Source organism: Myotis brandtii, unplaced genomic scaffold (assembly GCF_000412655.1).
Source record: "Myotis brandtii unplaced genomic scaffold, ASM41265v1 scaffold163, whole genome shotgun sequence".
Lineage (NCBI taxonomy): Eukaryota > Metazoa > Chordata > Mammalia > Chiroptera > Vespertilionidae > Myotis > Myotis brandtii.
In genome coordinates, this window is record NW_005355962.1 from 1,259,794 (window position 1) to 1,274,768 (window position 14,975).

General features: G+C 37.4%; 1 protein-coding gene across 1 annotated transcript in view; it reads right to left on the bottom strand.

Annotated features, from left to right (window-relative positions):
* Positions 1-14,975, bottom strand: part of BANK1 (B-cell scaffold protein with ankyrin repeats 1) — a 273,465-nt gene that overhangs the window by 11,144 nt on the left and 247,346 nt on the right. Inside the window, exon 12 of the mRNA XM_005862305.2 lies at positions 879-1,057. Coding sequence (XP_005862367.1) covers positions 879-1,057 — 179 coding nt within the window. The remainder of the gene's footprint in view (positions 1-878; positions 1,058-14,975) is intronic.

Below are 14,975 nucleotides of genomic sequence, written 5' to 3' on the forward strand. Positions count from 1 at the left end.
AAGTCCCTTTGCCTAAACTATGCCCTGCGGATAGGCTGTACTGTTTATATTGTTTTCATGAGCATTGTTTTAAAATAAAAACGGATCCCTTAGGAAAGACAGCATATTAAGTTATTAGTGATTATTTGTACTTTGGCCTAAACTAGCTAATTAAATGTGTTTCATCAAATACCTGCCTGACAACTGGTTTCTAAGACACTGGGGCTTTCTGTGATGAGAAGACAAAAACCGTTGGAATGTTTTGGACATAGGAAGGCCTGTGGGAACATAGGGTAAGATCCTGATACCCTCACTGAGGAATGCCCTGGGTTATATATGGGGCATTTTGTTTTCATTCTCATCGCTGGACCATCTACTCCAATCCCTTCTCAGGATGTAAATTACACTTATAGAAGACAAGACGAGGCTTACCTGAAGTTAATGCTCATGGCAGCTTAAAGAGAAGAGAAGATAATACTTACTACATTGCATTTAGGAATACTGCCTGATATGATTTCAGTCATTCTCTTGTTTCAAGTCTGGTCTAAATACTACTCTTCTGCATGTTGAACACATGTTCATGTATGGATGAGTCACCCTAATATAATCAATGAGATTCATAAAGCATTCACTATATGGTACTAACGACAGCCTTAGAAGCTGGTTAGGTATTAGCTCTAACGCATTGTATCTCGGGACTGAATTCACCAGTGGTTTGTACAATTGCGGTCTGGATATTTTCAACTTTTAATTGGTAGTTTGAACACATCTACTTTTTGTGGCTATTTGAAAACAATTAAACAATTGCCTGTATTTCTTGTGAAGACTCAACATTTACAAAGAGGCTTGGAGCTCTGTCCATGGGGGAATGTTCCAGAAGGGACTGGGGACAACATTACCTGCTGGATCATTTCCAGGCCTGTCTTTCCCATCTGCCAGTGTTTAAATTTCTCAAGGGCTTGGTCCACAGACAGTTTCCCGTTCTTCACTTTCTCCTGCAGGAGGATGAGTTCGTCTTGCCCAGCAGCCAGGCAGCCCCTCAGAGTGGAAAAGGCCTGGCTCTCTGTCCGAGGTCTCTCTGCAATGTCAGGGGAGGGTGTTTTAACAAGAGGTCAGTCTATGACACTGGAAAGGAAAAACTCTAAGAAACAGGCAGCTTGAGTTTCTTGTTCTTACTGGTCTAGGAGTAGAGACAGAATAAATCAGTAGACATTGTTAATGATTTTTTTTCTAAGGATGGTGGTGCCTGGCACGTAGAGTCATGGTTAAAAATAATGTGTTGCATCTCTGAAAAGAAAGAGGAGAGGAAAACAGTAGCCAAAAGTTCTACCCCGACTAGCCGTGGGTAGTGCCAACTACATGATCTTTTTGTGAGGATTCCTTTAAAAATGTGCACAAAAATACTTAGCATAGTGCCTGCCACATAGTAAGCTAAATAAATGTTAACATTATTATTAAAACTACATATTTGTGGAATAAACATAATCTTTTTAGCTTTGGGAAAAGAGATCTCAACCAAATTCCTAAAGTCACGAGAGGGTTAGGATCATTTGAAAGTCTATTCCTGAAAGATTTTAAAATAAATAATTGCTGGTCATTTTGTAGTGAACTGCTTTCTTTTTAAGAGTTTATTTTTGGAGCAGCCCAAGTATTGACACAAAAAAAGTTAGATGGTTCGATTTTTTGTATGTGGCTGCTAATGCCTCACCAGAGGCTGGCCTCAAGTGCAGAGGGAGCACACTGCAGCCATGGGGGACTTCAGTGTCTTATTTGTCCCACGTGGTGTTTGAAGATACACGGGAACCACCTGCATGCCTTTGGGACTATTACGTGCTCTCCTGGCTCCCCACCCCTGTCACTCCCGACACTTACTAGATGGATCACACATGTGCTACCTGCCTGGCTACAGAACTCATTTGAGTTTGTAGCTTCTCATTCATATATTTCTATGAAGTCCATCATTTTACTGTCTTATCCCAGGAGGGGCTGGTAACTCTGCAGCAGCAGCAGCAGCACACGTGTTGTGCACTGTCAAATCTAAATATGCTAATAAAGTTTAGAAGCAGAGAATAGGTAGTCCTACCCCCGTGTACTAATGAGCTGTCCCTGGAGAAATCACTCCTTACTGGGGTCCCTTCTTCAAGAAAGAAATAGATCAAGGAGACTGTCTCCAGAGCATACAGACAAGGGCAGGGAGACCGCGAGGGCATTAAAATTCGATAGGAATAAGGATTCTTTGACAGTGTCGGGATTGGTTAGTCTGGAAAAGAGAATTTTCTTTGAGCACTTGATGGCAGGTTTAAGTATGTGAAGAGGACTTGGGCCTCGGGGCAGTCTTGGAAGGACTTCTGATGTCGCTCTCAGTTTTGAAAAGAACTCACTCTAGCAGGGCATCTGGGAACAGGGATTCAGAGAGGGTTTCTTTCTGGAAAGATTCACACGCACCTAAAAATGCTCCATGGCCCATAATTCCCACGGGACTTCCTTGGCTTGTCTCTTCTCTTCACAAGTTCTATTTCCCCAGAACTAACAAGATGTCAACAGATTCTGTACTCTAAATCTATTCTTTCAGGGATGACGAAGCATGAAATCCCAGGGGAATTGGAGCTGCTCAAGTCAGCCAGAGGGCTCACTGGTTCAGCAGCCAAAAGCACAGATAACAATTGAGGTCTTGCTCCTTGTACCGTGTGCTTTTTATAGGTCTCCACACTCCAATTCAATTCATGAGGTGCAGTTTGCTGGAGAATTTTACCTGCCATTCCTGCCAGCGTGTGGAGGGTTAGCAACATCGTTTAACAGCTATGCCGTTTAACTAGAACCTCCCTTCCTTCATCTCTTTGCCTAAGTGTGAATCCATTTTTATCTCAAGTAACCCATGCAGCTGAATTTTCTGCTTTTTGTGGAAGTTGTCACAAGAAAAGTCTTCCCGGAAAACTGTACCAACTTCATTTTTGCTATATGTGCAGATTTAGCTTAGTTAAAAAAGAAATAATGAATCCTTTTAATAATATTCATTTCAATCACCCCTTCATATTTCAAATTTTAGCTACTAAATTAAAAGTAAGATGACTCTTTTTTGGGGGGAAGAGAGATTCAGTTCTGTGTAGTTGTGCAGAGAGAACAACATAACAAGTCAGGAGCAGCGGAAGTTCTATGTACCAAGTCCTGGCAGTGGGGTGTTCACAACTAGACTGATTTTCCATACATCTGCTTTTACCTTTATTTTCACATGAAGATGAAAATAAATTATGTGATAGATTTATCAACAGATGAAAGAAAATTGTTTGATAAATTTCTATTAGGCATGGTAAGTTGCAAAGGAAAATGATTTAGGCACTTTACTAGGTTTCTACCTAAAGGTAGACTAGTCAAGCCAAGATGTACAACCTGTATTTTTAGGTAGGGTGTACAAAATTGCTTTCTTGTATTTAGATTACTATTTTATGGAGGATGGAAGGATTTTTTTCTTTCCTCCCCAATTTTATACGTATTGTTAATTTTCAGAAGCATTAGTATGAATTTAACATGCTTTTCCGTGAAAAGCATTAGCCAGGCGATGAAGTGTACATACCGCAGACCCTCGGTCTCTTATTGTAAAAGCTTCAAGACAAACTGTAGTTTTTAAAGTGTTTTTTAAAATCGCTTCTTGGCCTTTTGGCTAAGATCAAGTGTAAACTTTTAGTTTCTTTTGGATTATTCTCTCTACAACATATTCCATTTGAGCAAAGGTAGGTCATATAAACATTAAGAAACCCACTGTGGTGAGTATATACATCAATAGATTAGGTAAGAAAGAAAATTGGGCTTTTCATTAAGATTCTATTTACTCAGTGACTTGCTAGAAGAATATGTTTTTACTGAAATTTGGAAAGGAAACAACTTGATTGCCCAACAACAAGGAATGTAAAATATAAAATATTTGCTTAATAAATATTAGGTAATTATTAAAATAACTAGAGGCCTGGTGCACAAATTTGTGCATGGGTGAGTCCAGCTGGCCTGCCCCAATTAGGGCAGATTGGGGCGGGCCAGCTGCGGGGAGGGGACATGGGAGGTTGGCCGGCTGGCCCTGCCCCTGTTCGGGGTGGGGCTCTATAGGGGCCGCAGTGTGCGTCAAAGTACCTGGTAATTCTGGCATTCTGGTCACTTGGCTTTTATTTTTTTTATTATTATTTTTTTAATGTATTTTATTGATTTTTCACAGAGAGGAAGGGAGAGGGATAGAGAGTTAGAAACATCGACGAGAGAGAAACATTGACCAGCTGCCTCCTGCATACCTCCTACTGGGGATGTGCCCGCAACCAAGGTACATGCCCTTGGCCAGAATCGAACCCGGGACCTTTCAGTCCACAGGCCGACGCTCTATCCACTGAGCCAAACCAGTCAGGACTTGGCTTTTATATATATAGAAGATAGCAATAACTAAAAAGACCATGTGGCAACATAAAAGTGCATATTATGTAATGATAAGTACAAAAGCAGGATAAAAATTGTATATAGAGTAAAATTTTAACAATATCAATGTTGTGTATATAATAAAGCATGGGAGAACATTTTTAAAGATGATATCAGTTGCAGTTGCTCTATTGTGATGGTATCAGAAGTGATAACTTTTTTTTTCTAATTTCCAGCACTATAACACGATGTTGTTTTCACAATAAAGAAATCTCCCACTTTGCTAATGGGTTTACCCATGGAATCCACGCCAGACAAAATACACCTTATCATATTGTACCATCTTACCAAATTATTTTGGGAGCAATTGGAAAGAACTTGTCAATAACAGGACTGGGAGAATCAGTGACCAAGATTTAAAGCTGAAGTTACTATTTGTTCCATAGCCAGGGCATGGGCAGGTAAATAAGCTCAGGTCCACATGTGCAGACTAACAAATACCAGGAATGTCGACTTATTTGTAAGTTCCAAGCGAGTCTCCACATTTCCTTAACGTGGGGCTGCATATTAACCAAGAGTCTGTCCTTGACTAAACTTTAGTCTGGCCCGACCAAGTCCTTTTCCAAAGGACGCTCACCTTCTGTACTTTCATGTTTATCTTTGTGTTGCCTAATTTTCACAAGAATCATGCTAAGCCAGAATCTCCCCCTTCTGATATCTGATCAGCCTCAATATTTGATCAGTTTCCTTATCTTCCATCATCCCCCAGGTAATGTCTGATCACCTGCCAGCCTTCAGCAGGAACCCTACTGGGTCAATTTAGCCAGAATCCCTCTTAACCATGATGTTTTCTCTTAGTAATTTTCCACCCATTCCCTGTTCCTTCCACACACTCTACTGCTTGGCTATAAACCTTTTTATACTCAGATATGAGACCAATGTCTCCTCTATGCAAAACCACACTGCAGTGGTCCCTATAGGTAAACCATCATCCTTCTTACTGTTTTGACAAGCATCCAAATAATATTTTCATTGAGAATTATCTTTGAACATGACCTTTTCCTTACCACTTAGAAAATAAAGTACTAAAAGACAAAATGACTATCACTTAGTGTTAGTGTTAGAAACATTTTAGTGTTTCTCCTTTTTTTTAAAAAACCTTCCCCCGAGGATATTTTTCCCATTAGTTTCTAGAAAAAGATTGGAAGGGAGAGGGAGTGACACAGAGAGAGAAACAGCAATGTGAGAGACACATCAGTTGGTTGCTGACTGGGGCTGGGGAACCTGCAACAGAGGCACGTGCCCTTGACTGGGAATCGAACCCAAGACCCTTTGGTCCACAGGCCAATGCTCTAACCACTGAGAAAACTGTCCAGGGCTAGTGTTTCTCCTGTTTAATTGTACATTTCTTTTATTTTCCTAAATTGGGCTGATATGTTTCCTGCTCTTTTTTCTATTCATATTACCTAAGAATATTTCCATGCCACTAAATATCCTTTGAAATGTGTTTTAGTGGCTATATCTCAAAGTTTGTATAGTCAATACAGTTTTTAAGCATTCTGCTACTGTTGCTATTTTTTATTCTTTCTACAATTATGTATTATTGTTACTTAAAAGTCTTTTACATAAATCATTGGCTGTTATGATGTTAATTGTCTTAGAATAGACTCCTAAAAGTATAATTTTTTAGTTTAAACACTTGTAAAGGTATTAATACTTAAAGCCAATCTGCTTTCCTGGAAATGAGTTGCTATATTCAATCTCACTGAGATGATGGAGTGCCTGCCTTATTGCACTTTTGGTAATATTTTGCATTATTTAACTTTAAAAAAGCACAAAATCTTAATAATTTTATAACCTAAACCTTTCTTTCACTGTTAGTGAATGTCATATCAATATAACACTAAGCACTGTGTAAACACTGCAGAAGTAGCAGACTAAAATGACTTGTATGGCAGGAGGTGCTGCATTAATCTTTTTATTTTTCTAAATGATTGCCTGATCTCAGCTCTGTTTATCTATCTATCTATCTATCTATCTATCTATCTATCTATCTATCTATCTATCTATCTATCCTATCTATCTATCTATCTATCTATCTATCTATCTATCATCTATCTATCTATCTATCATCTATCTATCTATCATCTATCTATCTATCTATCTATCTATCTATCTATCTATCTATCTATCATCATCATCATCTATCATCTATCATCCAATTTTCTTTGTGAATTTAGAAGCAGTCTTCCAAACTGTTGTCTCCCCCCAAAAATATAAATCCTTTCAATTTTTTAAAAATGATTGGGATTTTCTTAAATGTATAAATCCTTTTAGGAAGAATTTAGACTATCTATCTATGCAGAAAAATGATGTTCCTCTTTCCTAGTGGGAACTTTTTGTGTTTTCAATGTATACAAATATGTTTTCTTTATCTTGTTCCTAGCCTTAAGGAGAATAGCTCTACCCTTGAACTAGTAAGATATTCCTAACCATGCTAAGAAATCATCCTTCTTTTTATTCTGTAAGATTTTTAAAAATTATGAATAGTTAAACACTAATGGTTTATGTCTTTTTCATCATTAACTGAAATTATCATGTATTCTTTCTTAATGAAATAACTAGCATATTAAATTAATATTTCTACTACATGGGATGGTTCATATAATAGAAAAAAATCTTTTACTTGAGTTTGAAATAACTCAGTGGCAAAACTCGTCCCTGATAATCTTTTGAGTTAAAACATTCCTTAGTTATTAATCTAGCAATATTTTTAAAAATTCCTCTTATTACCTGACATAGAATTTAAAGTATAAATTAAGTGTATTTATTTTTAAAGAACACTTTATTATTCAGAGCAGTTTTAAATTCATATTAAAATTGAAAAGAAAGTGGTAATCAACCTATGGGTCGTGAACAATGAAAATACATCCTGCATATCAGATATTTACATTATGATTCATAACAGTAGCAAAATTAGTTATGAAGTAGCAATGAAAATAATTTTATGGTTTGGGGTCACCACAATATGAGGAACTGTATTAAAGGGTCACGGCATTAGGAAGGTTGAGAAGCACTGGTTCCTATCTACCTACTGCCCCCAACTCATGCATAGCCTCCCCTATTATTAACATCCCCCCATCAGAGTGGTACATTTGCTACAACTGATAAACTTATATTAACACATCATTATCACCTGACATAATTTTGTGAATTAGTATTTCTCTTTAAAAAGTCATATACTTTCATATCCAAGAAAAAAATAATTCCTTTGATTCTGTATACTTTTCATGGTCCATTTTTTTCAATTGGTGTTTTCTCTTGATTAGATTTGCCAGAGGACTTGCTAATTTCCTCTTTTTAAAAATAAACTTTTATATTTAGTCAGCATTTATTGTGTTTTCACATGTGAAGTCTTCAAATTCTATCATTATTTTTCAATTTTTATTATATTTATTAGAGGCCTGGTGCACGAAATTTGTGCATGGGAGTGCATGTCCCTCAGCCCAGCTTGCACCCTCTCCTATCTGGGACCCCTCGAGGGATGTCCGACTGCCCGTTTAGGCCCGATCCCACCAGGATCGGGCTTAAACGAGCAGTCGGACATCCCTCGAGGGGTCCCTGATCCTGATCCATGCCTAACTCCTCCCCTGCCGGCCCGATTGCCTCTAACTGCCTGCCCCTGCAGACCTGGTCACCCCTAACTGCCCTCCCCTATAGGCCTGGTCCCCCCCACCTGCTCTCCCTTGAAGGCCTGGTCTCCCAACTGCCCTCTCCTCCAGGCCTGTTTCCCCCCCAACTGCCCTCCCCTGCAGCCCTGGTCCCCCCAACTGCCCTCCCCTGCAGTCCTGGTCGCCCCCAACTGTCCTCCCCTGCAGGCCTTATTGCCCAAAAACTGCCCTCCCCTGCAGGCCATCTTGTGGTGGCCATGTTGTATCCACATGGGGGTGGCCATCTTGTGTGTTGGAGTGATGGTCAATTTGCATATTACTATTTTATTAGATAGGATTTCACTGGCTTAATTCCCTAATATTTTCCTAGAGTGTCTGTTTCCTGCCTTCCTTCTCTTCTGTAATAACTACAGTTTTAAGGCTCTGATGTTGGCTCTGCTTATAGAGAAAGTGTGTAGGCCTGTTTTCTAAGTGTCAACTGTGTTTTAATTTTATTTGTCTTCATAGTTTTTCAGAATTTTTCAGTTGTTTTTATTTTAATTTCTGTTATTAATACTTTAAATATTGTATTGAGATCAGAAAGTAGGTTGAATATATATTAAGTTTATTTTATCAGCTAGCATATTACATTATCAACTGGGGATCTTGTAAAGTGTACATTATATTAAGTACAAACATTCTAATTTTTATATACCCCCTTTTATTTATATTTTTGCATTTTTACTACTTTATCAAAGATTCAAAGTATTTATAACCTTTCACTACTACTGTGGTTATGTCAGGTTCTTTTATTTTATCACATTTTATTTAAGTATTTTAATCCTTTAATACTTGCCACATAAAAGTATGTGAATGACACGCTTTTATCTGGATTTTAAAATTTAAATAAATAGAATGATTTTCTTTGTCTAATAAGTACTTTTTCCATGAGTTCTATTTTTTCTAAAATTAAGATTGAAACAACTCCTTCGTTTCTGTTTCTTTTTTTTTGTTTGTTTTGTTTTGTTTTTTTATTGCTTAAAGTATTACAAAGGGTATTACATATGTGTCCTTTTTTTTCTTCCCCGCCCTTGACAATCCTCTGGCCCCCTCTACCCCCCAGTGTCTTATGTCCATTGGTTATGCTTATAAGCAATCATTACTCACCTTTAATTTTCAAATTTTCTTTAGTATTTTTGGTGATGTATCTTTTTTAAAAAACAAAGGTTGATTTTGTCTGTTATCCAAATTTGAATCTGTGTCTTTTATAAAAGAGAACTATAAGTTTAGACCTGGTAGATGGGTGGTACAAATCTCACCTCTGCTTCAACCCACCTTTGTAAACATCAGTTTCTTTGTCTTTAAAATGAAGATAAATAACACTTTTCTTACAGGGTTATTGCCAGGGTTAAAGGAGCTAATGTGTGTAAACTAGCTTTGAGGCACAAGCAAAAACCCAGGAAGTCAGAGATAGTTGTTATTATGATTACCTGGAAAAACATTATAGTAATTGATTATAAACAGGGGCTTAAGAGTAAAATGGAATTAAATTCACCTTTGACCTCTACCACTTATTAGCTCTGTGAACTTGGTTACATAACCAATCCTTCTTAAAAAAAGAAAATATCTATCTCATAAGATAGCCATGAGGACATAATGAGCTATTGTATATAAATGCTTAATACTGTTCCATTTTTCCTCAATGATTGTTACTGCTCTGTGAGGATGTTCTACTGTCACATGTATTGTCATAGCTGTTGTTCTTATATATAATCTGGTTTTGTATACTTTTTTGTGCCATTACTTATAGTTTTTTACTTTTTAAATAAAGACTATATAATATATAAATTACATATAATATATAGCACATATTTATATATAATTATGTAATATTTAGTGATATGGAAGGTACATACTCTATTTATTTTAAAATAGTGGTTACTTTTCTAAATTTTAGAGATTTTTTACCTTATATTTTTTATTAGTAAAATCACAAATAAAAGTGCATGATTTAATTTTTTTCATTTCTCTAGTTTTAGACATTTTTATAGTATTTGAGAATTAGATCCATATTATTGCAATAAAATTATGATTTGTTGCATTATGTATTTGTTCTTTATCACCAATGTTTTACATTCACATGGTTTATAAATAAATGTACAATAATTACTTAAATTGAATCCCATCGAAAGGAGTTTTTAGGGTTAAAATAGGCAGGTTTAGGAAGTTTTAGGAATTAGGGGGTCCATGGGGAGAACCACAGGGCTGCAAAGCTGGGAGCTGCCCAAAGGTATACATTCACAGAATAATAGAGCTTCAGAAGGTATACACTCACAGACTAAGGGAGCTGCCAGAGGGCATACATTTATAGAGTAAGGGGGCTGGGAGCTGCAGAAGGTGTACATTCACAGAATAAAGGAAAGGAAGCCACTCATTCAGAGAGGGAAGAGGAAGGCCAAAGGGAGTAGGAAAACAATAAGGGCGAAGAAGAGGGGAACCTGAGGTAAGACTTGAGCTCTGAAGCTGCTATAGTGACCAATCAGGGGGGATATCAAGACACAAAGAACTGCAGCCTTTATAAACCTTAGAAAAAAGGGACTTGGTGGGACTCTCTCCCCCTCCCCACGTGGGAGTCTGTGCTGATTTCCCAATAAATTTCCACCTTTTCCTATTCCACCTTTTGTCTATGGTTTCATTCTTCAACTCTACCTGGACAAGAACCTGGGAAGCCATCATTGCATCCTGCCCAGGGGAACATCTTGCGTTCCAGTTCAATTTTTGCGTTTCACCATGTTTTAGTGAATTAATTATTCAGTACAAATTCTTTAAGACCATGACTTCTTTTTTGAGCTATTTATTTGCTTAATCTCTCATTTACTTAGAATATTTTTCTGGTAACAATTTTATGATGACATAGAAATGTTATCCTTTCTGAAATCCTAGATAGCCAAATTATATATTTGTTTTCTTCTGACAAAACAAAATACCTGACTAAATATAAACATAAGTAACAATCTTTTCCCAATAATATTTTAGTTCAAATTTAGTCCTTTAGTTCAAATTTTTGTTACACAGATTATGTAATTCTTAAACTTATTTTGATTTTTTAAAAGAAAAATCTAAGTTAAAATATTTCCTCAGTACTTTCGGATTGTTTCTTCATCTTTATAATTTAAAAGATTTGCTAGGGTGCTTTTAAATCTGGGTATATTTCTTTACTTTTTCTTGGATCACAGTGAACACAGACAATCTGCATATTCCATTTCCCACTACCCCGTTCTCCAAAGCTTCGTTTGGCTATGTTATTTATTGTATTGTCTAACCTATTTGAAATATACCTATTATACAAGAGTTGGGTCTCTGTTCTCTGTATCCTCCAATTGTTTTCAGCTTTTCCATGTACTGAGAACAAACCCTTCTCCAATTACTTCTCTATTTCAATAATTGATTTCACGCACTGTCAGCCTTTTTGTTGTGACTAATGTGGATTTTAGTTTCCTATTGAAATTTTAGCTTCTAAGTTGCTTTTATTTTTATTATACTTCCGCTTGCCACTTGATCCCTTTTCTTCATGTCACCTGGTTCATCTCATCCTGCCCTCTTATAAACAATGTCTTTCAACTGCTCACTTTCATCTTAGCCTGAATTTGAAGGCTCACATACTTTTTATAGTTTAGTGTCTTTGAACATTTTATAAAAAGCTAAAATGTTTTAAAAAGTTATAAATTGTTAGTTGAAGTGTGTGTGTGTGTGTGTGTGTGTGTGTGTGTGTGTGTGTGTGTGTTTGTGTGTTTCCCATTACCTCCATGCTAATACCTTGGCACTTTGTGGAAGACATGACAATCTTACTCATTAAAGAACTATTTACAGAGGTTATCCTGAGTTTCCATGAAAAAAGTTCCTTCCTTTCCTCTGGAGTAATTTTGTACGTCCTCATATTATTTGACCTTCTTGAAAGAGGACAAACACATCTATAGAATCATGTTCACCGAGAGACTTAGTGATTATTTATCCTTTGAGTCTAATCCTTGTGTTCAGATCAAACTTTGATTTCTACTCGAGGCCCGCATAGGTCTTTGATAGGTGTGGTCCACAGCTCAAGACCCCAGCGTTTAGCAGGCTTTTGTCTAGTCACCTCCAGGTGGGGCATGATTCTTTGGCATTATGTACCGACAGGTCTGCAAGTCCTAGCTCCCTGCGTACATTACTAACAGACGTCTTCTTCACCATCCCTCCTTCAGAGTTTTACTTCAGGCTCTTAAGAGACAAAATGTCACATGAAACGCCTCCTCTCACTTTCTCTTGAGGGCACTACTTTGCATGTATACAGAAAGACCAGGGCTGGAGAGGGTAGAACTTGTACAAATTAGCTTCTGTGTGAGTGACAGCTGTGGATCAGTTGGGGACTACTGATTTCATTTCTTTCAATCTTCTTTTCAGTCTTAGAATTGATTGGAATAGTTCCAGCCTCTAGCGTTAGATTTTTCCAGTCTTTGTTTTCACTGTTATTAAGAATTCCATCTTACTGATGCTTTGTCTCCACAAGTATTTTTGAGAGGCCACACTGTGGGCTGTTGACACATTACTATTTTAGACAAGAACTCAGCTATTACGTTTTTTTCCAGGTATAAATTTAATAAAAAAGCTTTTGTGAACAAAATGGCAAATGGAAATGTAAGTCATACTGAAACACAGAACTGAGTCCATTATTCTTTTATGGAGTACAAATGACCACATTTTGAAAATTGTCCTTTTTTTTCCTTTTTAATATATCTAGTACTGGCAAAAATGGCTTCATGAAAATACCTCAGAGACCAGTATTCTCTTTTCCCCAAATAAGGGTAATACCATCCACATTTTCCCAGTTCTCCTACTTAGAGAGAGTTTTATTCTTTAACATTTATCAAACTGCTGCAGCACTGGGCACTTAGAGAACACACCAGATATATTCTCTGACTATATCTTTCCCAAGAGCATGAGCACCAAGAAGTCCAGCCAATAACGATTGTGCAGTCTGCAGAGAAGAATTAGTGGGCAGAGACTGCACCAGGGATTGCAAACTCATAAACCCACAGGGGCCAGGGAGATAGACATACAGGGCAGAGGAGCCTCAGTGCTTGCTTATTAAACGCACCCGAATAGTCTTCATTATCACGAATAACTATCTTCTTTTTCATGTTTTTATGATAACATGAGTCTCTTGATATATTTTTTATTTTTCCATTTGGATAGAATTATAATTTAGAGAAATGCGTCTCAAAATACTAAAACAATAAGAAAAATATGTTAACAAATGATAATAGCAAAAGTCATTTGTAGCAAATGATATAATTCTATAATAGGAAATGGCTGGAGATTTGAATGAAACATGGGTTTAAACATGGCAAAAACATGGGTTTTAACATGGCAAACATTAAAAAATTATTTTGGAAATATAATGTATTTAGAAGCCAAATTTGACCCTATGCCTCTGAAATAGTTTCTTTTGGTTAGATTTTTTCTTTTTGTATGTTGGTCTTGAGATTATTGCTCATTCTCATTCTCATGTGTTCTACTTTAGCCCATGTCTAAGGTCAGACTTAGCCAAACACATTTTAGAACCTCTACAAACAGTTCTTATGCCCATCTAAGGCTGGGAATCACTGTACAGGCAGTTGGTTAGAGTGGATGTGCTCCCTCCCCCCAACTTAACCCCACCCTCAAAGGAAGGGTTTGCCTTCCAAGAGCAATAGCAACAACACTTCCTTGATGCAATTCAATGCTGAGTATTGAATGGCGTGGCTGAGATCTGTGATGTGACTCATGATCAATCACAGTGTGGCGGTTAAGATGTGAAGAATGCTAAACCCCATCCGTTGCCATGTGCCATGCCTGAAGTAAGACTACATTAATAAAATGGGGATGATTCTGGTGAGGATAGAAAGGGCACCTTGGCATTGTCCAGGAAAAAAATATCATAGAGAGGAAACAATGTAACATGTCTGGGAGACATGAGCAATCTTAACCCTTGATCAGTGGTTCTCAACCTTCTGGCCCTTTAAATACAGTTCCTCATGTTGTGACCCAACCATAAAATTATTTTCGTTGCTACTTCATAACTGTAATGTTGCTACTGTTATGAATTGTAATGTAAATATCTGATATGCAGGATGGTCTTAGGTGACCCCTGTGAAAGGGTTGTTCGACTGCCAAAGGGGTCGCGACCCACAGGTTGAGAACTGCTGCCCTAGATTATTGCATGATTTTGTGAGCAGGGAAAAGTAAGCAGACAGTTCCATGCCCTTGAAGAAGCAGCCCTTACATTCCTCCAGCCTCTTTTGACTTGATCATGTTTACCTAGCAGTTTTCTAATTACTAATCGTATTTTATAGATACTTTATTATTTGGGAGGGGCCTAATGAATGCAAACAATCTAACCACTGGGAAAGAATATAGTCACTGGAATGTATAGATTTAATAGGTTGGAATTGGGAGTTATAAATTAGTAGTCCTCTATGACATTTTGTATATGACTCAGACTTCAAAACTGTGATCAACTCCAAACTCACTGATAAAATTCAGGTCTCTGGCTTGTAACATAAAGCACAGACCCTTGACTGGCCTGTGAGGCCCAATTTTGGGAAGGGGTGGAGGTGTGAAAGCAGCACATTCTGCTGTAACACTCTGGCATTTTCAAATTTCAAAAACCAAGTTGGTCTCCCATGCCAGGACTAACCAGGCCTGACCCTGCTTAGCTTCCGAGATCAGACGAGATTGTGCGCGTTCAGGGTGGTAAAAAGGAAGGAATTGTTACCATTTGCAACAGCATGGATGGAACTGGAGGGCATTATGCTAAGTGAAATAAGCCAGTCAGAGAAAGATAAATACCACATGATCTCACTCATTTGTGGAATATAGAGAACAACATAGACTGATGAACAGGGACAGATCCAAAGACAGAGAAACAGCGAT